The following is a 24,705-nucleotide window of genomic DNA, read 5'->3' as shown; positions in this document are numbered from 1 at the left end:
GGCCACAACGGCGTGATCAAAGTTCCATCTCCGCAGCACGCATAGAAACAGGCGGAGCTTTGATTGAACATCATGGGCTGCCATCTTGACCTTTTTGACCACCCTCTGCGGATACTCCTGACCGGTACGGCTCGGCTGTCGGGGGCTTGTTTTGCTCTGAGAGTTGGCGAGCAAAATGGAAACCTCCTTCCTGCTAATTTTGTGTTTCGCTACATCAACATCGTCCGCGCTTTCCAAAAGCGAGGCGTGGGAAAAACAGAGCACGGGAGTTGCGCTCTCAGGGCGGACGCCTCTCCGGCAGCCGCGTCACGGAGCCGCGTTGCAGCGGAGGCTTCGCTCCCCATGTCGCCCACGCACGTAGCAGTGGGCACCGCTGGCCTCTCGTCCACGCCGACGGGCATTCGCGCTTCCGAGAGGAGCAGGCGCGGTTCCGCAAAGTCTCCACATTCACCACCTTTGAGCCGCGCGACGGCTGCGCGCTGCAACTCCCCGCAGGGAGGACTCCGGCCAGGAGGCGCGCGGGGGCCGCCGCCGGTCCTCCTTAAGCCGCGGCCGGGCGGCGCCGCCTCCCACCTCCGCCCCGCCCCGCCCCGCCCCGCGGACAGCCATGGCCCTGCGGCGACCGCTGGGCTGCGCGGTCCGGCGCTTCTCTGCGGTGCCCGGCAAGGTACCGACCGACGGGAGGGGCGGCCGAGCATGGTCCCTCCTGGCGGGGCGCTCCCGGAGACCGGGGACGAGCAGCAAAGGGGTTGGGTGGCTGCAGCCGTGCGCGGAGAAAGCTGGCACGGGCCGGGTGCGGATCTGCTGGCTTTCTGCCTGCCTGCCTGCCTGCCTGCCTGCGCGGGGCCCTTTGCCCTCGGCTTGGCCTCTCTCGCGTGCGCAGCCCGGTTCTTTGATGTTTCTCGGACGGGGAAGCGGTTTTCTCTGCCGGTCCCGGCTGCACCGTGTATGGTTGGGGTGGGCGAGGTTGCTCTTCTGTCCCAGGAGCTGCAGCGCCGCTTCGTCAATACTGTACTGTAAGGGAGACTGAGGTCACTTTGGGTTGGAGGACCTGTTAGGAAACGTGTCGCTTTGGGGGCCGTCCCGCGGTTGCCACCTGATGAGACCAATCGCAGACCAGTCGGTTCTGTCGTAGCCAGGCTGTTGTGCAAAGCAGCCTGGTTATGGGTGGTTTGATTACTTTTCACAACCTCAAGTCGGCAGATGGTTATTGTTTTCCTAGGACAGAGCGCCTAAAGCAGTACTGTATTTTTCGAACTTGGCAACTTTAAGATGGGTGGACTTCAACTCCCAGAATTCCCCAGCCAGCCTTGAAGTCGAAGTCCACCCATCTTAAAAGCTGCCAACTTTGAAAAACACTGCTCTAAAGCTTCACTTGTTGGAGTTCTGCCCATTATGGGGAAGTTGGATATTTACTTATTTATAAGACTTTTAACCCGCTTCAGGCCTAAATGACTTGGGCAGATGACCAACAGCAACAAGCCAGATACATACATACAGAATAAATCAAAGTTACATTCAATATAAACAATTGCACTTTTAACACCTCTGCTGCTGATGATTCCCACCAGTCAGGACCCAAAGGCCTTCCAGAACAGCCAGGTTTTGACTAGCTCCCCAAAGGCCGAAGAATGAGGCGGGGGCAGCTGTTCCATAGGAGGAGGGAAGCCCCCACTGAGAGGGAATGCCTACTTTTGCTTTCTCAGAGTTGCTAGCGAGATGAAGGGGACAGCCCTCTGCACATGCATAGTGGCACGCTCTGTGCCTCCAGACCAGTGTTCTTCCTGCAAAGGGAAGTATTGCTTTGGTATGTGGGGAAGTGTCACTGATGATTTTATTTGGGACTGAAGCTATTTCTGTTGTCTGGCCTCTAAAGCTAAGCAGGGCCAGGCCTGGTTAATATTAGAATGGGAGCCCACTAGAGAGTTCCAGGAAGGAGAAAAGCCATATTGTTCCCAAGAGCACTGTATGGAGAGGTCTGTAAAGCCACCAGGAGCTCTGCTGGAAGGAGACATTCCCTTTTTTAATTCCTGTGGTCGGGGTCTGTTTTAGTGCCTCAGGTAAATTGGTGCAAAACAGAAGGTAAAGGAAGGGATTAAGAACATCAGCCTGTGTCTGCTGAATCCGTGGCTGGGAAGGAAGTGGGTACGGGGAATCTAATACAGACTTGCTACCACCTCAGAATCTATATGGAACCACCACAAACAAACTCTGCCTCCTTCTTGTGTTGTGCTCTCCATGTGGCCTCCTTTCCTTCCCCAGGAATGGCTGACAGAGGACTTCCTCAGTTCCCTGAGAGCGGTTGTGGGGAGCCCCAATGTGTCCACAGCCACCGTTGTCTGTGAGCAACATGGGCGGGATGAGTCAATGCACAGGTATGTTTGACTCCTTTGCATTCTCCTTTTTCTACATCAGGAGGCAGGAAAGGCATCTGTTGCCAGAATATTTTCAAGCCTCTGAGATGCTTGCGAAGTTCATTCAGAGCTTTTGCCCTCTTTCCTGTCACTACATCTGGTCTCTGCTGTTTGTGCCTCCATAGTAGCTGAGGAATTGCAACCAAATGGGGAATCCCAAACTTTTGAATTAACTTGGAGTTATATTTTCTCTGATATGGCTTGGAATAAAAATGTGGATGCAGGTCATCCTCACTTAGTGACCACAATTGGGACCAGCAACTCTATTGCTAAGTGTTGCAGTTGCTAGGTAGAAAATCACGTGACCATGAGGGACGTATGACCTCACTTCCACTTTGGTCATTAAGCGAGTCACCACAGTTGTTAAGTGAGATATCACGTGACCGCGACTTGCGATTTTACTTCTGCGCTCACTATTGACTCTCCTTGTTGGAAGCCACTTGCGAAGCACGCAAATGGCGATCACATGACTGCAGGGATGCTGCAACGGTCGCAAATGCAAGGATTGGTCACAAAGCTATTTTTTGTACATTGTTATAACTTTGAACGGTCACTAAACAAGGCAGTCAGTAAGCGAGGTCTACCTGCATCAATCATTTAAAATCCTGAACTGTATGTGGGAAGATACTTCTCCATGTAGGGGCCCTGGGACAGTTGCCGCTCTGTCCCCCAAAGGGGTCCATCTTCTTCACTTCTCTGAACATGCCGGGGGGAGAGCTGAGCTAGCTGTTTTGCCAATGCAGCTGATGCCTTTTCATAATATTTGTTGGTCAGAAAAGGTGCTCCCGGCCTCCTCCCAATTTTTCACCTCTGTGAAGAGGTTCTCCTGTGTCTTTCCTTCCTAGGAGCTGCCCGCCAGATGCCGTGGTGTGGCCCCAGAGCATGGAGCAGGTCAGCTTGCTGGCAGCGATGTGCTACAGCCGAGGGGTCCCTGTCATCCCCTTCGGAACGGGCACAGGGCTGGAAGGGGGGGTCACGGCCGTGCAGGTAAGGAGCTGGGAGGAACTGCGACCAGGGAGAGGCGAGGCTGGCCCGTTCCTGCGGACGCGCTCGGGGCTTAACTCTCAGCAGGATCTGGCCCGAGTCTTAACTGGGGATAGTTTATGTCATGGTCGTTTATTCAGAGTTGGTTTCTGGGACCTTCTGAGCCTTGGTCTGGCAGTGTTCCTCAACCTTGGCAACTTTAAGATGTGTGGACTTCAACTCCCAGAATTCCCCAGCCAGTGTGCTGGGGAAACACGGGTCTGTCGGCTGGGACGGTTTCGATCAGCTGCAGACAAATGCACTGCATGGACGGCTTGCACACTTTGCACCAAGCTGTGGTTTCTTTTGTTCTCGGACAAGCTACAGGGTGACGTGTGCCACATCCCAAGCCACAAAGCATGGTTTACCAACTGCACGTGGCTGGGTTCCCCAGACACATTAACCCACACCAAACCACATTTGGGTTTGGCGTGCTGGGTGAACCAGTTGAGGGAGCTGCTCAGCCCGGCCTTGAATGGCTTGGGATCCTAATCCAGAACCAAGAGTTTCCCAGGGCTTTGAAGGGTTGGACCAGGCGGAGGGAGACCTGGATTCGAGTCTGGACTGCTGTGAAGAGAGATGTAAGGGGAGGGGGATGCTCTCCACGAGCCTGATAGCCAGCTTTCCTTTCGCACCCACTGGTCCCTATAGCTTTTGCCTATAGCTTGGTGAGCCCTCTTATTAGGAAAGGAACAGACCAGCTTAAGGGGGGGGGCGCTAAGAAGGGTCATGGGAAACTATCTCCTCCCCCCCAGCCTTTTTCCACCCAATGGGAACTCTGGCTGGCTTTTCCTGATCGTTGGGCGTAGCACGTGGTGTGGGTGAGACCGTCCCAGTAAACCCCAGTATGGTTTTGTTCTTTGGGTACAGCATATTCCCCTCAGCTGGGGGGCCACGTGTAGTTGACCATTAGTAAGACCATCAGACCTGTGAGTAATTAGAGTGGACACCACCAGGAGATCCCATAGCTGCAGCCTAGAGTGGGAATTTGTAACAACCATCCAGAAGAAGGTTTTGATTCTGCGAAACTTTACCTGAAGCAAGTGATATCAGCTGCATTTTCGTAACCCAGGTCTTGGGGTTTCATCTGTCGCGTGAACCCTGCCTGTGTTTCCCCAGGGTGGTGTGTGCTTCAACCTGACGAAAATGGACCAAATTTCTGAGCTGAACCCCGAAGATTTCACCGTTGCTGTAGAGCCAGGAGTGACCCACAAGGCGCTGAACAGATTCTTGCGAGGGAGTGGGCTCTGGTTCCCTGTTGGTACGGCAGCATGGAAACTGTTGGGGGGCATCAGTGGCCCCAAGGTTGGGGGGCCTCACCCTCAGTGTTGGGGGGCTGCATCGGTACAAGTGGATTCAGTGTAACTATTTAATCACATTCACAATCTATATTGAAAAATAAATTAACGCAAGACACATTTAAGTTTTGCCCTGGCTTAGCCCACCTTTTGGAGGGAGGGTGGCTGGTTAGGGTGCCATCTGAGGTGCCCCCTAAATAAAATTGGCTGGTCCAGAGCTGGGTGGGCTGATCTAACCCCAAACAGAGCAGCTCATCTGATCCTTTCTGCCCGCTCAAAACAGGCTGCGCTCTTCGTCCTTAGCAAAAATGCCGAGGCTTGGGGCATTGAGGTCCAAAGCAGGGGGCAGAGATGTCCACAGAGTATGGTCAAAAAAGTTAAGACAGCCGTAACTGCAACTGAAACTCTGTTGCACACATAGGCACAGACACCCAGGTAAAAACCAGACCTTTGATCCTACTGTTGCAAGCACCGTCTTGACTTTTTTGACCACTCCCTGTGGATGCCCTGGCAGGAGAGCTAAAGCGGCCACCACCTGGGTTGCGCATGGTGTGTAGCCAAAGAGCTGGATTTCCCCGCTGGCTGTTGCCTTTTGAACTCAGCACAGGTCTGGGCAAAGTCAGAGGCTCGGCCTAAGGGGTGGCCAGGCTTCTGCAGTTCTGGGGTGGGTGGGGGCCGGTGGGAGGAATCCGGGGGGGTGAGGTTCTCCTCACACCTCGCTGTTCCCTTCCTCCTCAGACCCTGGGGCCGACGCCTCGCTCTGTGGCATGGTGGCCACTGCAGCCTCTGGGACGAACGCGGTGCGTTACGGCACCATGCGCCAGAATGTCCTCAACTTACAGGTGGTCCTGCCTGATGGGAGAGTGCTACACACAGCCGGGCAGAGCCGCTGGCCCAGGTACCACTTCACCTCCGCCCCCTCTCCCACCCTGACTCTCAGCTGTGCGTGTTGTAGGCTGGTACACTGGTGGCAGAGGTCTCCGTGTGAGCTTGTGCTCACATCTTCCAAAGGTGGCTCTTCTGTGGCGCCCTTCAGAGATGCACATCTTCCCCAGCAGTAGCAAGCACACTGCGGTGCTCAGGAACGTTTAAGTGCCAAGGGTGCGACTTCGAGACAACCGGCTTCGTGTGTGTGGAACAAGATGGCTAGGAATCCAGGAGAACACAATGAGGTCCTGTGTGTTAAGATGTCATCACACAAATCCTGTCATAATGGGTGTGGCTGGTGTCTGTTAGAAGCCATGCTGGGTCAGATGGCATGGCATGAAATTATGAAGTACACAATTTGCCTGATTTGGGTGATGACATCAGGTTGTGTGATGTCTCTTGTGGGGGATCATGGGTCCTGGGTGAAAAATCCAGTTGCTAGGTCTTCCTGAAATGTATTGCTCCCCCCCCAAAAAAGAAGCTGCATTCAAAGAGCATCTGATGCTGAAACAAACTTCTTGTTGTTCAGTCGTTAAGTCGTGTCCGACTCTTCATGACCCCATGAACCACATCGCACCAGGCCTTCCTGTCCTTTGCTGCCTCCCTGAGTTGGCTCAGTTTTATGCTCATTGCTTCAGTGATGCTATCTAACCATCTCATCCTCTGCCGTCCCCTTCTCCTTTTGCCTTCAATTTTTCCCGGCATCAGGGTCTTTTCCAAAGAGATCTCTCTTCGCATTAGGTGACCAAAGTATCTGAGCTTGAGCTTCATTATCGATCCTTCCAATGAGCAATCAGGGTTGATTTCCTTTAGGATTGACTGGTTTGACCTCCTAGCAGTCCAGGTGACTCTTAAGAGTCTTCTCCAGCACCACAGTTCAAAGGCATCAATTCTTCGGCGCTCAGCCTTCTTTATGGTCCAGCTCTCACAGCCATACATTACTACTGGAAAAACCATAGCTTTGACTATGCGGATCTTTGTCGGCAAGGTGACGTCTCTGCTTTTTAATATGCTATCTAGGCTTGCCATAGCTTTCCTCCCAAGGAGCAAGCGTCTTTTAATTTCATGGCTGCAGTCTCCGTCTGCGGTGATCTTGGAGCCCAGATAAATGAAGTCTGTTACTGCTTCCATTTCTACCCCTTCTATTTGCCAGGAATTGATGGGTCCAGATGCCATGATCTTAGTTTTTTTAATGTTGAGTTTCAAGCCAGCTTTTGCACTCTCCTCTTTCACCCTCATCAAGAGGCTCTTTAGTTCTTCTTCACTTTCTGCCATTAGGGTGGTATCATCTGCATATCTGAGGTTGTTGATGTTTCTCCCTGCAATCTTAATTCCGGCTTGTGATTCTTCCAGCCTGGCATTTCTCATGATCTACTCTGCATATAGGTTAAATAAGCAGGGTGACAGTATACAGCCTTGTCGTACACCTTTCCCTATTTTGAACCAATCGGTTGTTCCATGACCAGTTCTAACTGTTGCTTCTTGGCCCGCATACAGATTTCTCAGGAGACAGGTAAGGTGGTCTGGTACTCCCATCTCTTTAAGAATTTGCCACAGTTTGTTGTGATCCACACAATCGAAGGCTTTTGCATAGTCAATGAAGCAGAAGTAGATGTTTTTCTGGAACTCTCATGCTTTCTCCATGATCCAGCGAATGTTGGCGATTTGATCTCTAGTTCCTCTGCCTCTTCGAAACCCAGCTTGTACATCCGGTAGTTCTCGGTTAACGTATTGCTGAAGCCTAGCTTGTAGGATTTTGAGCATAACCTTGCTAGCATGTGAAATGAGTGCAATTGTGCGATAGTTTGAGCATTCTTTGGCATTGCCCTTCTTTGGAATTGGAACGTAAACTGACCTTTTCCAATCCCGTGGCCACTGTTGCGTTTTCCAAACTTGCTGGCATATTGAGTGCAGCACTTTAACACCATCATCTTTTAGTATTTTAAATAACTCAGCTGGAATACTGTCATCTCCGCTAGCTTTGTTGTTAGCAATGCTTCCTAAGGCCCACTTCACTCTCTAGGATGTCTGGCTCAAGGTCAGTGACCACACCAGCATGGACATCAGGGACATTAAGATCTTTCTTGTAGAGCTCTTCTGTGTATTCTTGCCACCTCTTCTTAATCTCTTCTGCTTCTGTTAGGTCCCTGCCTTTTTTGTCCTTTATCATGCCCATCTTTGCACTAAACGTTCCTTTCATATCTCCAATTTTCTTGAAGAGATCTCTAGTCTTCCCCATTCTATTGTTTTCCTCGATTTCTTTGCATTGTTCATTTAAGAAGGCCTGAAACAAACTATTGCAGCCTAAAGATATGACTGGTACTCACAAACTGTCCGACGCTGGTTTAGTGTTTTAGCACTTAGCCAACCTTGGCTGATCACAGAAACAGCTAAGCAGGGTCATTCCTAGTTAGAACTTCAGTGGGATGTCCCAGAAAATCCCAGCATTATGGGTTAGAGCTGGAAGTTGAGAAAACAGCCGTGAAGGCGGCAGCGGACGCTTCTTCTCAACATTTACCGAGAAAACAACCTGACTGGCGCATGGAGTCATCAGGGGTTATGGGGGATTAGCACAGTAGCCTAGATTCCACAACATCTGAAGTTGGCCGGTTGGAGGAAATTATTCCATAAGACGCAACACCCTGCCGAAGCGGCTGCCGACGCCTGCTCTCCCTGTCCTGTGCCTGAAAAGGAAAGCAGCTTGATACGCTCTGCTCAGTACTTGAAAGCCTGCACGAGAGCCCTAAACAGGGAGGAGAGAGACACGGGCTAGGGCCGCAGCCACCGATTCCTCCATCACCTCTCCACGAGACCACGCGGAGGTCCCCTTTTGCCCTGCTGCAACCAGGGGCTCTTGCCACCTGGATGCGGGTGACCTGTCCCCGTCTCCTGCCCAGGCGAGAGCCTTTCTGTGGAAACCGGCAGTACATAATCATTAATTTTTGTGTTGCGTATTGCAGTGTTTTGGGTCCAGTCCACGTCCCTGAGTTTCCTTTCCCCCTTCTTATGCGCTAAGGTGCTGGTAGAAGTGAGCGAACCTCTTATTTCTCATTTTCTTTCTTTCTGTGGTGTTATTTTGCTGTTATTAGATTTTTATCCTGCCTTTTTTACATATAACTGAAGGTGGCGAACATACTTAATATCTCCTCCTCATGCCTCCTATTTTCCCTGCAACAACAACCCTGTGAGGCGGGTTGGGCGAGAGAGAGGGACTGGCCCAGAGTCCCCCAGCCGGCTTTCGCGCCAAGGGGAGGCCCAGAAGTCTCCGCCTCCCGCTTTCTGGGCCAGCCCCTTCAGCATGGCACCGAACTGGCTCTCCGCAGTGTGCCGTCTCTCTGTTGATTCTGCGCTGAACAATTCAGTCCCGTGAGTTAAAGGATTAAAGTCTCGGCGCGGATCTCTTCGCTGAAAGTGTGCAAAGAATGCCAGAGGGGAATCAAACCTTTGCAGTTGGGCGATCTCCTGCCCTTACTCAGAGCTACCTGCGGTTGTAGCACGTGGCCAGGAGGAGGAGCAGGCCACGCGGCTTCACTGCAGAGGGTAGACGAAGCCCCGCACGGGCACTCTGGGGCTGCAGAGGCAGTTGAGTTTTCTGTGTCTTCTGACTGCCATCTGCTGCTGCTCTGGATTTTTACCGGCCAGGTGAGGTTGCCTAGTTATACACCGGTGCAGGCCATGACATGGAAGTGGTTTGCTGTTCCTTTCCTACAGCCCTGGCGTTTTCCATGCGTGTCCACCAGATCTAACCCTGCTTCCCTTTTGGAGATCAGCAAAGCTGGGTGAGATGTTGTCACCCAGCCAAGTGCCTGTCACAAATGGGGTGCGAAAAGCGGGGAAGGGGACCTAGTTTGGGTTCTTAGACCTCACCAGGTTCTTCCTTCCTCTCCAGGAAGAGTGCCGCTGGATACCACCTAACGGGGCTGTTTGTGGGCTCGGAAGGGACCCTGGGGCTCATCACCCAGGCCACGCTGAGGCTGCATGGCATTCCTGAGGCCACCGTGGCGGCCGTCTGTGCCTTCCCCAACGTGCAAGCGGCCGTGGACAGCACCGTGCAGGTCCTCCAAGCCGGGCTCCCCATTGCCCGCATTGGTGAGTAGGACCCCAGATGTTAGAGGGGACGGGGAGCTGGGGAGGCAGGAAGGAATTGGGCGGAGAGGGGCTGCAAGATTTCCATTCACGTGGCTTCTCATTCAAATTTGAGGAAAGGATTGGCTTTCAGAAGGCTGCTGTGGGGCCCTTGGGCTTGCTAAGGAGGAGATGGCCATGTCTGGATGCTTGCAGATGTCTCATTGCACAAGGTACGGGTGTCTGCAGGGAATGGTGACAGTCAAGTCGGCAGCCATGGTGCAACTGAAGCTTGCCATGGATGCCACCCTGACTCTTTGGACCATACCCTGCAGACTCCTCTGGTACAACCTCTTGTCCGCAACCCCCGGCCTTTCTGGTTTCCTCTGTTTCTGCTGAATCCTAAGGAAGATATCCTCCCCGCAGAACTCCAGAGCACCTGTGGTTGGCAGCAGAGAGCTACATAAAATGCCTGCTCTCTACTGCCACCTAGCGATGCTCTGGGTCTTGCAGGCCAGATAGGGCAGCTTTACCTTTGGGGCTTTTTCAGACTGAGAAGTTTGAGCAACCAGGGAGGCTACAGAGCAGTGAAGAGAAATGTCTCCTTGAAAGCAACAGCACCACCAGCAGCCCTTCTGCCACCTCTAACAGTCGCGCAAACCCCAACCTGCCCCCGTGAGAAATTTAAAGGAAATTCTCAAGCACCCTGAAGCAAGAGATAGAAAAAAGATTTTGGAACAGCTTTAGGAATTGGCTGCATGTTCCCCCAATCTCTGGAACTCATGGAGCCTGTGGCTGGCTGGCAGAATATCGGATTCTGGGCTGAGGCTCACTGGAGGGGAATTTGGATGGTTGTAGCTCCAACCCAGCTGGGTGGCCCCAAAGTGGGAGCATTGGAACTGGGCAAGTCTGAATGGTGCTGTTTTCCTGAGGCTTTCTCTACAAAATCAGCGAGGTTCCCGGTGCAACTGCTCAAAAGGCTTTTGCAGCTATTTGGCCTTTTCTGTCCTTCATTGTTTTTTTCTGGTGAGCAGAAAAGCAAATGCCTTTTCCCAGGCTTTGAACTGTTTACAAGGGTCTCAGGGCCTCCTTTCCTGTGAATTTTAATTTTAACATTTAATTTGCTGGTTTTGTTTAAGTTTTCTTGACTGCCTTGAGCACCGGCCGGAAAAAGAAGGGGGAAAATAAATTGAATCAATGAATAAAATAAAGCACTTGTGAATGTGTATCTGCTCATAACGTCTCCAAACTGCATCTTCCTTCTTGGGTCACCAGCTCAGAAGATTCCATGGAAATACGGTCCCTTCTCTTAATGCATTTTTACGATGCGTTGCTGTAATTAGGGTGGAAAAAGAGTGCTGTGCAGTCCAAAAACTGGCTGCTGGCCCTTGGAAGGCCAGGTTGGCTGGCTCTGTGTTTTGCACTCTCATCTTTTGGTGCCTCCCCACCCCCAGAGTTCCTGGATGAGGTTATGGTAGGTGCCTGTAACCGCTACAGTGGCCTCAGCTATGCAGAACTGCCCACCCTCTTCCTGGAGTTTCACGGCAGTCAGCAGAGCGTGGAGGAGCAGGTACGAGCCACAGGTACGTCCCACACGTAGGGGCCGGGGAGGGGCACGCGGGACGATGGCGGCTGGGCTTGCACTGCATACGAAGCCGTCCGCTTTGGTTGGTGTAGGCTTAGCGAGGCGTGGGGCTTGGGCGATGTGCAGACCCAGGTGCTTCTGTATGATTCAGTAAATCAGGGTTAAATCACCAGGCCAGGTTGCTGTGGGTGGGAGAGATGGGGTTTTGATGCAGGTCTACCTTTGCAGAGGAGATTGTGCGGTCAAATGGCGGTTCGGACTTTGCGTGGGCCCGGGAACCGGAGGCCCGCGGACAGCTATGGACGGCTCGGCACAATGCTTGGTATGCAGCTTTGGCTCTTCGCCCTGGCAAAAAGGTGAGTCGGAGTGGGCTGGAGGGCAACCGGGTATCTTGAAGAACAGTCTCGCACTTGCAGTTTGGCTCACTTTTCTGAGAGCTCTAGAATGATCCCCTTGAGCTTTTCTTGCTTCCAGTTCGGAGTTTCAAACCTGGCTGATGATCTTGGTTTAGGGCAGTGTTTCTCAACCTCAGCAACTTGGAGATGTGTGGACCTCAACTCCCAGAATTCCCCAGGCTGGCTGGGGAATTCTGGGAGTTGAAGTCCACACATCTCCAAGTTGCTGAGGTTGAGAAACACTGATCTCCAGTACTCCACTCCTCCCCAGTAATGCCTGCCAGATGTGTCCAACCTGAATGCCCAGAACTAGAGTTTAATTACCGTGCAGCCTGAGGATTCTGGAAGTCGAAGTCCTGCAGGGAACCAGACTGCAGAAGACAGAGCTCCTTGGCTTAGGTTGGTTTTTAAGCCAGTTGAGCATCTGTTCTTTTAAGACTGGATGTCTGGCATTGCTGCAGATGCCTGTGTGGCATTTTGATCAGCCTGTTGTCTTGGTGGGGCTTGTAGGCTGATAACCTCATCGAAGCAGGTTAGCTGGGTGGGTTCTGTTGCTTTGCAGAAGTCTAGGAGCTGATGCTTTCCTTTTTTAAAATCTGCATTTATGAATAATTAACAGTCCAGTAGCGTGGATAGAAAAGCAGATGCACGGAATCTTGTTTAATTAAATTATATGGGAATTTGAATCATTATGTTTTTGTTGTGCATAAATAATAATTTTAAACAAATTGGAACGTTTAAACTAATCATCTTCTGTACTATTGTAATATGGCTGACTTTTTGGTGTCAGTTGTTCCATTTCAGTGATTTTTCCAACATATTTGCTATCATCGAAATATTAAAATCCCTTCCTGCTTTCCAAGATCTTGTTACTACAGTGTGCTGCAACCCACAAGAAAACTATCTATGTTTCAAAATGCTGTTTGCATTACCAAAAAAACCCTTATTAAGGCCACCTTAGGATCTCTCTAATGGCCTTGAGTAGTGACTGGTCCTATTTTAATAAACATTTCAGTCTAAAAAAACTGTACAACTTTACAAGATTTCTAGCATAAATCCTACGTGCTGGAGACAATGTAAAGAAGTACCGTAACGTGAACTTATTTCTTTACATTTTCTGTGAGGCTTTTATGTACAAGAATTTATCATCGTGAGTTTCCTTGCTGTTAAGTATCATCTATAAAACATTTTCATTGAGTTTTTCCTAATTTTGACTGAAATTAAAGGGGTAAAGGGGCCTTTATATCTCTCATGTTGCTTTTAGCCCATTCAGAAATTAGTCTTTAGCAGAACGTTATACATTTTTGAAATTCTCCCTACAAGGTTATGGGTTTAACTTAATTTCAGACTCAGGCATAGCTCTAGTTGTTTGCCTTTTAACTGCCGGGAGGGATTTGGTGCCCGTGTGCTGCCAAGGAGCACAGAAACGCAGGTCTGCGCACTCTGTTGCCACCCTTCCCCCTCCCTCTCTGCCCCAGGGCTACTCCACAGACGTGTGTGTCCCTCTCTCGCGCCTCCCTGAGGTCCTGCTAGAAACCAAGGAAGACCTACTGGACTCCAAGCTCACAGGTGAGCTGATGCCAGGAACGTGGTTTGGGCACCGCGGCTGCAAGGCTCTTTGGTGGCCCAGCCCAGGAGACGGGGAATTGGCCAGTCCCTCGCCCCCCAACAGCAGATCCATGGGATCCAGTGCTTTCATCAAAACGATGAAAGGGGCATGGTGCCATCACAACACACGCTCCGTCTCTCTTGTGCACACATGCAACATCACAACACACAAAACAAGCAGAGCTTTCTTGTAGGGGTACTTCAGTCCTTTGTCCACTTGCTTCTGATGACCATTTATATTTATGCCCAATAATAGTCTAGTTATGATCTCAAAGGAAAAAAGATGTATCATCTTTAATCCATCTGCCTTCCCCCATAGAATAAAATATGAAGCATTCATGTGACACCTGAAAAAAATAGCTGATGAGGCTCAGAGACCTTTTGCTTTGCTTTTTTAGGGTTTTGCTTTAGAAAAGAAGTTTTTTTAAAAAAATAGTTCCCTGGGCTGGGCGTTGATCTCCTCTCTGGAAAGGTCCATAATGCTGGGAAAGGTGGAAAGAAAGAAAGAAAGAAAGAAAGAAAGAAAGAAAGAAAGAAAGAAAGAAAGAAAGAAAGAAAGAAAGAAAGAAAGAAAGAAAGAAAGAAAGAAAGAAAGAAAGAAAGAAAGAAAGAAAGGATGACGACCAGCAGCAAGTCAGAACAATCGAAAGGAACAATCTCCTTGACTGCAACCAAATTTTGTCAGCTGTTACATGAAGCAAAAAGACATCAGAGAAATCTGCAGGTAGGAGGTCAAAAAAGTCAAGATGTGGCTGCATCCACACAATCGAAGCTCTGACCTTTTTTGCATGCAACACGTAAAAAAAGAACAGAGTTTTGATCACATGGGTGCGGCCACCATTTTGACCTTTTTGACCTGCCCTGGAGATATCCCTATAATCTGACTTCGTAGCATTCTGTTCCTTTTTTAAAAAAACTTCATAGCAGATTGTCACAGTTTTTTATTTGATTATGTCCTCACATTGGAGTCAACTCTTAGCAAACACAGACAGATTTTCTCCAGGAAGATCTGTCCCTAACCTGGTCTTTCAGCTCTTCCAACGGTGCACCCATTGTTGTCCGTCCGCTGCTGGCCACTCTCTTTTTCCTTTCCTTCCATCTTTCTCACCATTAGAGCCTTCTCCAGAGACCTTGGTCTTTGCATTGATTGATTGATTATGGGTGCTGACCCTTAGTGATCACATAGACCTCCTCCAGGATGATGTCCCCAGACTGATCCTTCAGGTCTTCCAACGGTACACCCATCGCCCCTATAATCGAGACTTGCTGCTGGTCGTCATCCTTCCTTCCTTCCTTCCTTCCTTCCTTCCTTCCTTCCTTCCTTCCTTCCTTCCTTCCTTCCTTCCTTCCTTCCTTCCTTCCTTCCTTCCTTCCTTCCTTCCTTCCTTCCTTCCTTCCTTCCTTCCTTCCTTCCTTCCTTCCTTCCCTTTTTCTTTTTCTTTTTCTTTTTCTTTTTCTTTTTCTTTTTCTTTTTCTTTTTCTTTTTCTTTTTCTTTTTCTTTTTCTTTTTCTTTCCACCTTTCCCAGCATTATGGACCTTTCCAGAGAGCTGGGTCTGCATACAATTTAATTTGCCCTGCTCTCTTTCCAGCAAGGTCCAGCAACTCCTTCCTAAGACTGTGCGTGTTGAAGAGAGAACTTAAAGTAACATTCCACCAACACTTGTCTTCCAGTTTCTCTCTCAAAATGGTCTTGAAAAAGCAGGTTTTGTTTTTCGATTAGATTCGCTGGGGGCCTGAGAATGTCTTTCGAATTCATTTTGGTGTTCTTAAGCTTGATTTATGTGTTGATAATATACCAGGGCTTCTGCCAGGCTGCTGTTTTCTGGCATTTGTCCACCCTCTGCAACCTCCTTGGCTGCACACACTTCTGAATCGAACCCCCCTAGGAGGAATTCTTCTTGACATATCTCCTTGGAACTGAATGGAAATGTGAGAAGCTAGAGAGGTGGCAAACAGCTGGCCAGATGTTTGTGCAGTGACAGACAGGATGGTCACAGACATCTCAACCACACAGAACACAGCTCTCCAATTCAGCAAAACTGCACCAAAATCCTCTTTTGCTTTGAAAGACATTCCAAAACAAATTACCTTTCATCAAATTAACTGAAGGCAGGTTTAAAACTTACTAATCTTGGCTGCGTAGAAAAGCCATTCTCAAAGCCAACCGGTGCCTTTTAAAAGAATAATTAACAAAGGCTGGGTTGGTGCAACCTATTGAAGTCTAAACCCAGGTGAACAAAAGTCAGTTGCGCATTAACAAGTTTTCTCCTGAGAAATCATAGTATGGCTTTCTTGACCTTGGCAACTTTAAGATGTGTGGACTTCAACTCCCACACATTTTAAAGTTGCCAAGGTTGAGAACACTGGGCTACACTAATGGCTGGGTTCCCACAACACTGAAGCACAAACTAGCCCAGCCCAGCCAAGCCAGTGAGAGCTTCAGTCAGAAGGTGGACTGGTGGTCTTACCGTGGTCAGAAAGTCATCCAGGATTAAACATATGACTAATCTTAAATCAGCTGGCCGGTTCTAGCACAGGAGAATGAATGGTTGGGTGTCCTCCAGAGGATAACAGGACACCAGTGTCCTTCATTCCCAGAATAATGGGAGCTGTAGTCCCAAAGAACTGGTGCCATGTTAAGGAAGGTTGAAATGAGGGGCGATGCTCCTTTTCCTGTCTCCAGGTCCTCTTGTTGGCCACGTTGGGGATGGCAACTTTCACTGCCTGCTGATTCTTGATCCTGAAGATGTTGAAGAAAAGAAGAGAGTGGCTGAGTTTGCCAAACGTCTGGGCAGGTAGGCTGGCGGGGCGGGGTGGGAGACGCTTTCTATCTCGCATTTTGGGGGGAGCATGAAAGAGCCCTTTCACATGCAGCAAAGGTGGGCAGTGGTCTTGTGGCCGGGGATAACCCTGACTACTTCTTTTAACCTCCCGTGGGTAGAGTTATGACATCCCCAATGTTCAGAAGCAGGTTTTGGTCCACTTTGGCATGAGTAGACAAGGAATTTAGAAATGACCTTGATATGAAAGAACCGTTGCGGTGGGGTGGGGTGGGGTGGGGTGGGGTGGGGTGGGGTGGGGAACGCTTTGAGAAAAGATTCCCCAGTCTGGAGAAAGAGAACAGTGAGAAAGAAACTCACCTTGATTTTGTTTAATACAAGATGGGTTAGAGAGAAACCTTGTCAAGCTTTCAAGATTCTGTTATCCTACCTTGTGTAAAGGAGCATTCCTGGAATCTACTTGACCTGGCCTACCTTGAAGGGGTAGCATTGGTTTTGAAAGGTGCTCCCGGTTTCTCTCTTAGATGAACAAAGTTCAGGTGGGTTATTCTGAGGTTCTCTCTCACTCTCTCCTTTGTCTTGGGACTGAGTCTTTTCTCAAAGTGCCCCCTTAACGGCTTGCTCATGTTTTCCCTGAGCCCTGTTCAATATTCCTTTACCCCTTGGCTGAAGATATGAGGGATAATGTGCCTTCTGGACAAAGAATAGCCTCCTAAGAGAACAGATAAATTCAAGAATAAGCAAACAAACACGAACAAAGACAGACGAAAAAAGTGCCACGTTCCTCTACTTCTCTCTGCCTTGGAAGTGAGATTTGGGACTTGCCTTTTGATCTCTTTTGCCCCTTTTCCCCAGGCGAGCCTTGGCAGCGGGTGGCACCTGCACGGGAGAGCATGGCATCGGCCTGGGCAAACGTCAGCTGTTGCGCGAGGAAGTCGGCGAAGTGGCACTTTCCACCATGCGGCAGATCAAGATGGCCCTGGACCCCAAAAACCTCATGAACCCTGGAAAGGTGTTATAACCCTGGGAGAAGCACCCACTTTTGCTTTCTGAGGGGTCTGGAATGATGCGTCTTCTCTCTCCTCTCATCTCCAGCAGTGTCAGAAATGCAGCTGTTAACAAAAGCCAGCTGTTGTGGTGGTTCTCCAGAGATGCCATGCCTACAGCAAAGAACTCAGCCTCGTCTGCTGACTAGGTTCTGTATCATGCTAAACTACAGTATGGTTTAACTCGAGCCTGATGAATAAACCACAGTTGGTTGGGTTCACAGGACATGTTAACTCAAAGCCAAATAAATAACACAATGGCTTAGCAAAACTGAAAACTCTATGAACCTGTGTTTCCCAACCACATCAACTTTTTAAGATGTGTGTACTTCAATTCCCAGTATTCTCCAGCCAGCATGCTGGCTAGGGAGTTCTGGGAATTGAAGTCCACACGCCTTAAAGCTGCTGAGATTGAGAAACACTGCTTGGCTGGCTGGGGAATTCTGGGAGTTGAAGTCCACACATCTTACAGTTGACAAGGTTAGGAAACCCCGGTGTAAGCACTACAGCCATTTGCCAGCTTCCTTTGGATCTTTACCACACTTGAAAGGGTAACCTAGCATTGGTGGTCATGCCCCTGATGAGAAGAGTAAGCATCCAGGACTTGGCAATCAATTGTGTGAATTTATATTAAAATATATACTTAAAATTAGTGCTGTGCATTTGTGTGGGGAGAGCTGAAGCTGTGTTTATTCAGATGATGTAGCAACGCCGAGGTGTTGGCACTTTGAAGCAGGCGGCCCTGTCGGTGGAGGTAAGTTAATGCCACATTGTCTAACCTGGGGATTTCAATTCCCAGAATTCCTCAGCCAGCATGGTCATTACTGAGAATTCTGGGAATTGAAGTTCACACACTGGGAGTTGCCAAAGTTTGGAAACAGTGCTCCAGAGGCATCAGCTGGATCCAGTGTGTTATGCCATTACCACATAAGTTCCACCCCTTTTGTATGTGCGCGAGATGTCGCAGCACACATACAAAAGGTGTGGAATGGCAGGATGCTCTCTTTGTCATTACCTCGCCCCCCCACCCCCTTCCCTGGATGCTTCAGAACTGATCTGATGTATTTCATTTAAACTGGAGGGTGCAAAGCATTCATTTTAAGAACCTTTAATGTCTCTTTTTATTACCTCCCTTGCTAACATTGCCTTGGGAAAAAATCTGGCTTACAACAGAGTTTGGCAGCTACATGCCAAGAGTTTATGTTGTGCGTGCCTGGAAGTAAAATCCCATGCTTTTTCCAGCTTTCTAGTTTATTTTCTCAATTTGGATTCCCTCTTATCTCTTGGGATCTTTCTCTCTTTTTTTTGGCTTTGGCAAGGCTCCAGTGAATTGAAGCAGGATGTGCTTCTATAGTCTAGATTTCTCCTACTGGATTGATTCCACATACAGAATCTTTGATGATCCTGCTATTAAGGCAGATGGGATTATACCAGGCAACCCTAGGCTAGAGCTAGACTTGCACCCATTGCTGCTGTAACTTTGAGTACATCCATCTTGCTGCTGGTTGTCCTCTTGAGAACTCTGGGTTGGTTGGTTCAGTGATCCGTTTGTCTGCTTTCTTGGCTGTCCGTGATATTCTCGGGAGTCTTCCCCAACACCAAAAGCGTCAATACTCTTCCTCTCCTGCTTCTTCAAAGTCCAGCTTTCACTTCCATAGAGTGTCACAGGGAGTACCATGCCTTGCACGATTCTGATCTTTGTAGGTATGGACCCATCACGGCTTTTGAATATCTTTTCCAAAACTTCACAGCTGCTGTACCAAGTACTAGTCTGCGGCGTATTTCTTGACTGCTTGTTCCTTTACTGTTGATGGCTGATCCTAAAAGGCAGCAGCTCTCCACCCTTCAGTATCTTCATTGCCAATTCTAAGGCTGATTGTTCTACCTGTTATTAGTTGCGTCTTTTTTATATTTAATTTTAGTCCCATTTTTTTCACTATGCTCCTTAACTTTTGTTACTAGCGCTTGCAGATCCTTTGCATTTTCAGCTCTCAGGGAGTGTCATCAGCACTGTGCAGATATCAATGTTTCTTCCTCCAACTATGTCAAGAAAAAGCTGTCTTGTGGAATTTCAACCTGTTGGGGACGTAGCCCACTTGCCTGACATTCACAATATTGTAGGCAGGCAGCCAGATAACAGAATATACATCCCCATGAAGGAGAGGTGCTCCTTGTCACATACAGAGACGCCTATCCCAGGCCTTCCCTCTCCTGGAGACTGAAAAAGTTTGATCCTTTTAAATCAAGGGGCAGAACCTGAGAAAAGCTGCGAATTGAGGCCAGGGAAAACAGGACTAACATTGTTCGTCCATTTATGATTCAAGTTTGGAATTTCCCAGAAGTTGGGAAATCCAGATCAGGCAAACAGTGGAACTTTTGCTTCAAAAATGGCTGTTTCGGTAGAAACACGTAACATAGCTAGAAATTGTGCTGGGTTTAATTTCAGTTTTATGTGCTACAGTCTCCTTCTTTTTCTCTCTGTGTGGGCTGGGGAATTGGGTATAATTGCAGTTTTTATCCATCTCTCCAGCTGGCCATGGAGATAGTTTTTATTTTAAAAATCTTGTAACCTGTAGTAATTTAAATCCTGCCCCAATTTCATTACAGATAATTTTAAAAAAAATTATCTCAAACCATTTTCAACTTGTGGCTTAACCAGAGCATTGCTCACCAACACCCACATCTCTTATTTCATCCCCATACATGTCCACTTCAAGGGACTGGCAACATTTCAGAGTTTAAAAAATTAGTTGTAGTAGACACACCAAGTACAAACTTGTCCTGTTACATCCCAAACCCTTAGACAAATAAGAATACCTGGAAATAAAATAACAGTGACTATTTTATTGAGCATTATTGAATACCATATCAAAACACCTTGACTAATAGGGGAAGTTTCCCTTCCCAAGCTTTGATTTTTTTTGTAATTTTTTAAAGTTTCATTTCTTTTTTTTGTTTTTTTCCTATATAAATACAGATACTTTTCCTGCGGATCAAAACCGTCCATAAGAGGTCTTTTCCCCCCGTGGCTCAGCCAGTCTTTGCTTCGTGCTCAAGTGTGGACTGGCTGGGTGGGAGGGTTTGTATGTGGGGGGGGCATCATCTGTGTGTGTTGCTTTAAGAAAAAGCCCAGTTCTGCATTCCACAAAGGGCTGGAAACTCTTCCGGTATCGTAGCAGGACACTTGCGAAGGAGGACAGCCCCTGAAGCCAGCCCGGAGGGGGGTGTTCAAATGGGGGGGAAGAAAGAGCCAGGAGACTTTTGGCAATGGGCGGGAGTGGAGAGGGAAAGAAAAAGGTCCTGGAATTTCTGCTCCTCACCTGCCCAAGGATGCAGTCTTGTAAACATCACCTGGCACGTTGGTTGACACGAAATGGCTGTTTTGTAAACACTTGAAAAGACAAACGTACAACGCCTTCAAAAAACGCAACAGAAAATGCCTGATTCTTCTTATTCTCTTCTTCAGGACTGGGGGGGGGCAGGTGGGGAGAGGGAAAATGGCCTTCCTGCTTCAAGAAAAAAAAGGGAGGGGGAAACCACCACCTTGCCCGTGCAAAAGTGACCTGCGTGTGGCAGGAAGAGTCCTTGAATGGCGCCGACTCTCGTGCTCCGTTTAGCTCGTGGCCAGATCCAGCCCAAACAAACATCATGGCGCTGCTGCGGGGTGGGGGCCTGGCATCCACCAGCTCCCCCCAGGCCCTCTTCTCCCCCCTGCCCAGGCTGGTGGGCGGCTGTCGAGGTATGGCCCTGCAAAGCGGCAGTCGCTCTTTGGGGTCTTCTCTGCCCTTGAAGTCCAGAACTGAACACAAAGTACCCCCGGTGCCCTTGAAGGAGGTCCCAGAGCTGGTTTGGAGAATGTTGGGGGGGGGGGTGAGGAGGATGGATGGTGAGATGACCTGCGGAGAAAAAAAGCAGCATGGGTGCTGAAGAGGCCCCAGAAAAAACATCCCGTGCAAAGCAGCGGGTGGATCTCACATCTAAGCCTTCCAAGGAACAATGCAGAGGATGCTAACCATAAGCATCACTGCTTCTTGCTGGGGTTCCTTGACTTCTCCCCCCCACCTGGAAATTGGCCTTTCCCAAAAAGATCCAGAAAAGGATGAGTTAGAGGTTTTCCTTCGGCACTTAGCTGGCTTCTATGCAAACAGAAAGTTGACAAGGAAGGTCTTTGGACTGGTCCTGCAAGGATCTCCCAGTGGCCAAAGGCAGATCTTGGTAGATCCCAGAAATAGGGAATGGATTTTCAGTCCTGACCATTTCCCACCAGCAGTAAAGTCATCCTTCCCTGAATCAGTGTTTCTCAACCTTAGCAACTTTTAAGATGAGTAGACTTCAGAATTCCCCAGGCAGCCATGCTGGCTGGGGAATTCTGGGAGTTGAAGTCCACACATCTTAAAAGTTGTCAGGGTTAAGAAACACTGCCCTAAATCATCATAGAGGGGGACGCGGTGGTGCAGCGGCTTAATGACGCTGAAAGTTGCCGGCCAGAAATGGTCGACGCTTCAGCGGTTCGAGTCCAGCCTTCGCGTTAGCAGGGTGAGCTCCTGTTTCCTCCCCAGTTCCTGTCAACCCAACAGTTCAAAAACTCACATGAGTAGATAAATGGGTACTCTCACTCTGGTGGGAGGAAAAATGCTGGCGGCGCCTTGCAAAAAAGGAGTCGGGAGCAGTTGCCGGTAAGCGCGAAACCGCACTCGCCCGAAAAGGGCGCGAAGCAACGGAAACCCCGCCTCCTGCGCTCGCCAGCTGGGCTCTGCCCTAGGAAGGAGGCCATGGCAAACCACTTCCGAAACAATTGCCTTGAAAACTGCAAGGACTCGTCCAAGCAGTCACTGCAGAGTCGGTAACGACTGAGCGCAGATTAAAAAAAAAAAAAAATCATCATATTGTAGAAATGGGGGAATCTGCTTGGGGGAAGTGGACTTTTATGAGAAAGGGCTGGGAATTCTAACCAGTTCTGATGTTGACAGCGCTGCTCTGGACACCCAACCTTTGATTCTGAAGCTGGATTCACCGAGCACGATAGACTTGGCTAAAAGGGGTTTGGGTGGTTTGTGGCTAGCGTGCTAATGGGAAGCCAGCCATGGTCTTTCTTTGTGGTGAGAACTGGATCATCACGTAAAGCCAGAATATGGTTTATTTGTCAGGGCACAGTGTGTTCTGCAACTGGGGCATTACACAATATGTGAACTAGGGCTGTGTAATGCTTCGTACAGTAGCCCCTTTCTGTAGCTTTTTACAGCCACTGCATTTTTTCCTGGGATTGTATGGCAGCTGTAGAGAGTGTGTGTGTGTGTGTGTGTGGGGCGCACATGTGGAAAAGATGCAGCTGCTTTAAAGAGCTTATCTGTCCCATTTCCTAATTATTTCCAAAGCCCTGCACAGCCCTACTGGGAACACTGTTAACACAGCTGTAGGATTTGGCCTCTGTTGTGAATTCAGCTATGCTCCTCCAGTTGCCTCCAGATGTTTTCGGACAGGAATTCCCCAGATCGTAAGCTATGCTGACTGAGAAGTCTTTGAGCGGTAATTCTAACACATCTGTTAGAAGGCAGCTTTGCACATGGTTGTCTTGTGACAGAATGAGTACCAAAACAAGAAAAACATTCAACTTCAGAGCCATCCAGGCAATCTGTGGAAATAGCTTCCAGGTCTGAGCAGAATATAAGATTATTCTGCATTTTTATAGGGACATTTCTCAAATTCCTGGAATGAGTGGACAACATTCTCCCACCCCCCCACTCCTGAGACACACAAAAAGCTGCATAAACTCAGAATAAAAGCAAAGAGGCATTTCAGCAACTGAAAGAGAGAGACAGGAGGATGTCCTTCACAGAAGCACACAGAGAAAATACATTCAACCATATTCTAGAAGAGCAGATCCAGAATGTGCACATCACACATCCTGTTGAGATCGTGTTGATAAATGGGCTCATGTTGCAAGAACAGATATGACAACAATCTTACCCCAAAATTAATGAACCTGGAAATTATCTTGTTTCAGAGACGCTTTTATTAAACAATACATCACCAGGGCCATGGGAGAATCCTACTATTTGGGTTCATTAAAATATGTCTGAGTTTATGAGAACATTTGAACCAAACATGAGATCAGGAGATGTTTAGTTTAGGGATTCTAAAGGCTAAGCAAGGTCAAGAACTGGTTTGGCCTTGGATGGGAACTCATCAGAAAAATCCCAGGGCTGTACCAGGAATCTGAAAGAGAATCCTGGAAGACAGCAATGGTAACCCTGTTCTGTACCACTGCCAACAAAACTAAGGCTGGCTCAAGGATTTTACTTATTTAGTTTCATTTAGGCAAAAATTAAAACAAGCATTAGTTTCTGAGAGTTTACTTCCTATTTGCAATTCTTACTGACAAGTCACATGCTGCAAAATGGTTAAGAGAGCATGCTTTGTCTCTCATTTGTTACTAACGAATTTGGTTGTTATGGTTTGGTTGGCTGATGGTATTTCTTTCCATTTTTGCCCGGGCAAAACATTTTGGCTGCTTTCAGATGCCTCCATTAAAAGTGGTCTAATATTTGCTGAACCTTTTTCTGCAGTCTTCCCAAACTCAACAGGCGCTCCCTGTCTCTACTGGGACTGAGACTTTCCAAATTCTCAGCCAGCATAACCATAAATGGATCAACCATCTTGGTTCAGATTGCATTTTTCTTTAATGCTCCGTGTTAAACAGGGAGTTAGCAGAGACCCTATATAGGGAGTGAGATTCTTCACAATGGACACATTCAAGACAAATGTCCTCACCTGGAGAGAGGTCCGCATGTGATCCCGCGGTCAATCTGAGGGGTGTTCTGGGCAGGATCTGTTCACTTCAAACCAGGAATCTATACAGCTGCAGAAGAGAAAAGGGACTGCTCATTTCACTGCATTGCTGAGGCTTCTCTGAATGAAGCTGTTGCAGAAGAAGAGGATCACCATGCTTGCCCAGTCTTGGGATTTGGAGGACCGGTGTCCGAAGCAGCTCGCAGTTTGTGCAGAAGCCTTGAGAGACCAACATGGTCATTTCCCAGCCTCTCAACCCATCTTAACTAGGAGGCCCAACTTGGGCCCTTCCCTGGGGGTCCCAAGGCTCGTTCATACTCTACCTCTTGTGATAAATGCAGAGGCAGGGCAACCGGGCTATCGTGTCTCCTTGCAGAAGTTCTTCCAGGCAAATGACGCATTCGCCTGAATCCTTGGTTAGCACATCGTCTGCGGGAGGGAAAGAGAAGGCAGAGGCAGGATGAGCAGAATCCAGAAAGAGCAGCTAGGTTCACACAGCCCATCTGACCAGGTTTGAATGAGGATGGGTCATTGGGATCCACCATGTTGGAGCAAGACTTGGCACTTTGGGGGAACCCCCATGTTCTGTGAACCTGCCTATAAAGCTGTTTCTATCACCTGGGGCTCCATTTCCAAGCCTATAAGAACTGGGTATTTTTTTAACATGAAAGGACATTCCAGGATTAAAGCTCTCATCAGTAATGTTTCAGACCAGACACAGGTTTACTGTTTTGTAGGAATTCATGATCCTTGACTGCCAAGTCTTCACATCA

The 24,705-nt window shown here is 48.7% G+C and overlaps 2 protein-coding genes across 2 annotated transcripts in view; one reads left to right on the top strand and one right to left on the bottom strand.

Annotated features, from left to right (window-relative positions):
* The first annotated feature begins 538 nt into the window (after positions 1 to 538).
* Positions 539 to 17,795, top strand: LDHD (lactate dehydrogenase D). The gene is made up of 11 exons (XM_007428189.4): positions 539 to 667; positions 2,263 to 2,375; positions 3,260 to 3,401; positions 4,557 to 4,698; positions 5,474 to 5,633; positions 9,552 to 9,751; positions 11,182 to 11,310; positions 11,541 to 11,668; positions 13,186 to 13,276; positions 16,001 to 16,112; positions 16,953 to 17,795. The coding sequence occupies exons 1-11, from the start codon at positions 608 to 610 to the stop codon at positions 17,116 to 17,118; spliced, it is 1,443 nt and encodes a 480-aa protein (XP_007428251.1). The 5' UTR covers positions 539 to 607; the 3' UTR covers positions 17,119 to 17,795.
* A 2,181-nt stretch (positions 17,796 to 19,976) lies between these two features.
* Positions 19,977 to 24,705, bottom strand: part of ZNRF1 (zinc and ring finger 1) — a 33,139-nt gene continuing 28,410 nt past the window's right edge. The window contains exons 3-5 of the mRNA XM_007428196.4: positions 24,256 to 24,361; positions 23,915 to 24,002; positions 19,977 to 21,039 (exon numbers count right to left, since the gene is read on the bottom strand). Coding sequence (XP_007428258.3) covers positions 23,945 to 24,002; positions 24,256 to 24,361 — 164 coding nt within the window. The 3' untranslated portion in view covers positions 19,977 to 21,039; positions 23,915 to 23,944. The remainder of the gene's footprint in view (positions 21,040 to 23,914; positions 24,003 to 24,255; positions 24,362 to 24,705) is intronic.

The sequence above is a fragment of the Python bivittatus genome, unplaced genomic scaffold (assembly GCF_059951505.1).
Source record: "Python bivittatus isolate LINGU-HERP-01145 unplaced genomic scaffold, Pbiv_v1 ctg000190_np1212, whole genome shotgun sequence".
In the NCBI taxonomy this organism is placed as follows: domain Eukaryota; kingdom Metazoa; phylum Chordata; class Lepidosauria; order Squamata; family Pythonidae; genus Python; species Python bivittatus.
The sequence above is the reverse complement of the archived record's forward strand: the minus strand, read 5'-3'. Positions and strand labels throughout refer to the sequence as shown.

What these genes read in the sequence shown, in the direction of transcription:
- LDHD (XM_007428189.4), top strand. Translation starts at nt 608, where the DNA reads ATGGCCCTGCGGCGACCGCTGGGCTGCGCGGTCCGGCGCTTCTCTGCG. An exon ending in GGGGGGTCACGGCCGTGCAG is followed by an intron (nt 3,402 to 4,556) that starts GTAAGGAGCTGG and finishes GTGTTTCCCCAG; the next exon opens with GGTGGTGTGTGCTTCAACCT. An exon ending in GGAGCAGGTACGAGCCACAG is followed by an intron (nt 11,311 to 11,540) that starts GTACGTCCCACA and finishes CTACCTTTGCAG; the next exon opens with AGGAGATTGTGCGGTCAAAT.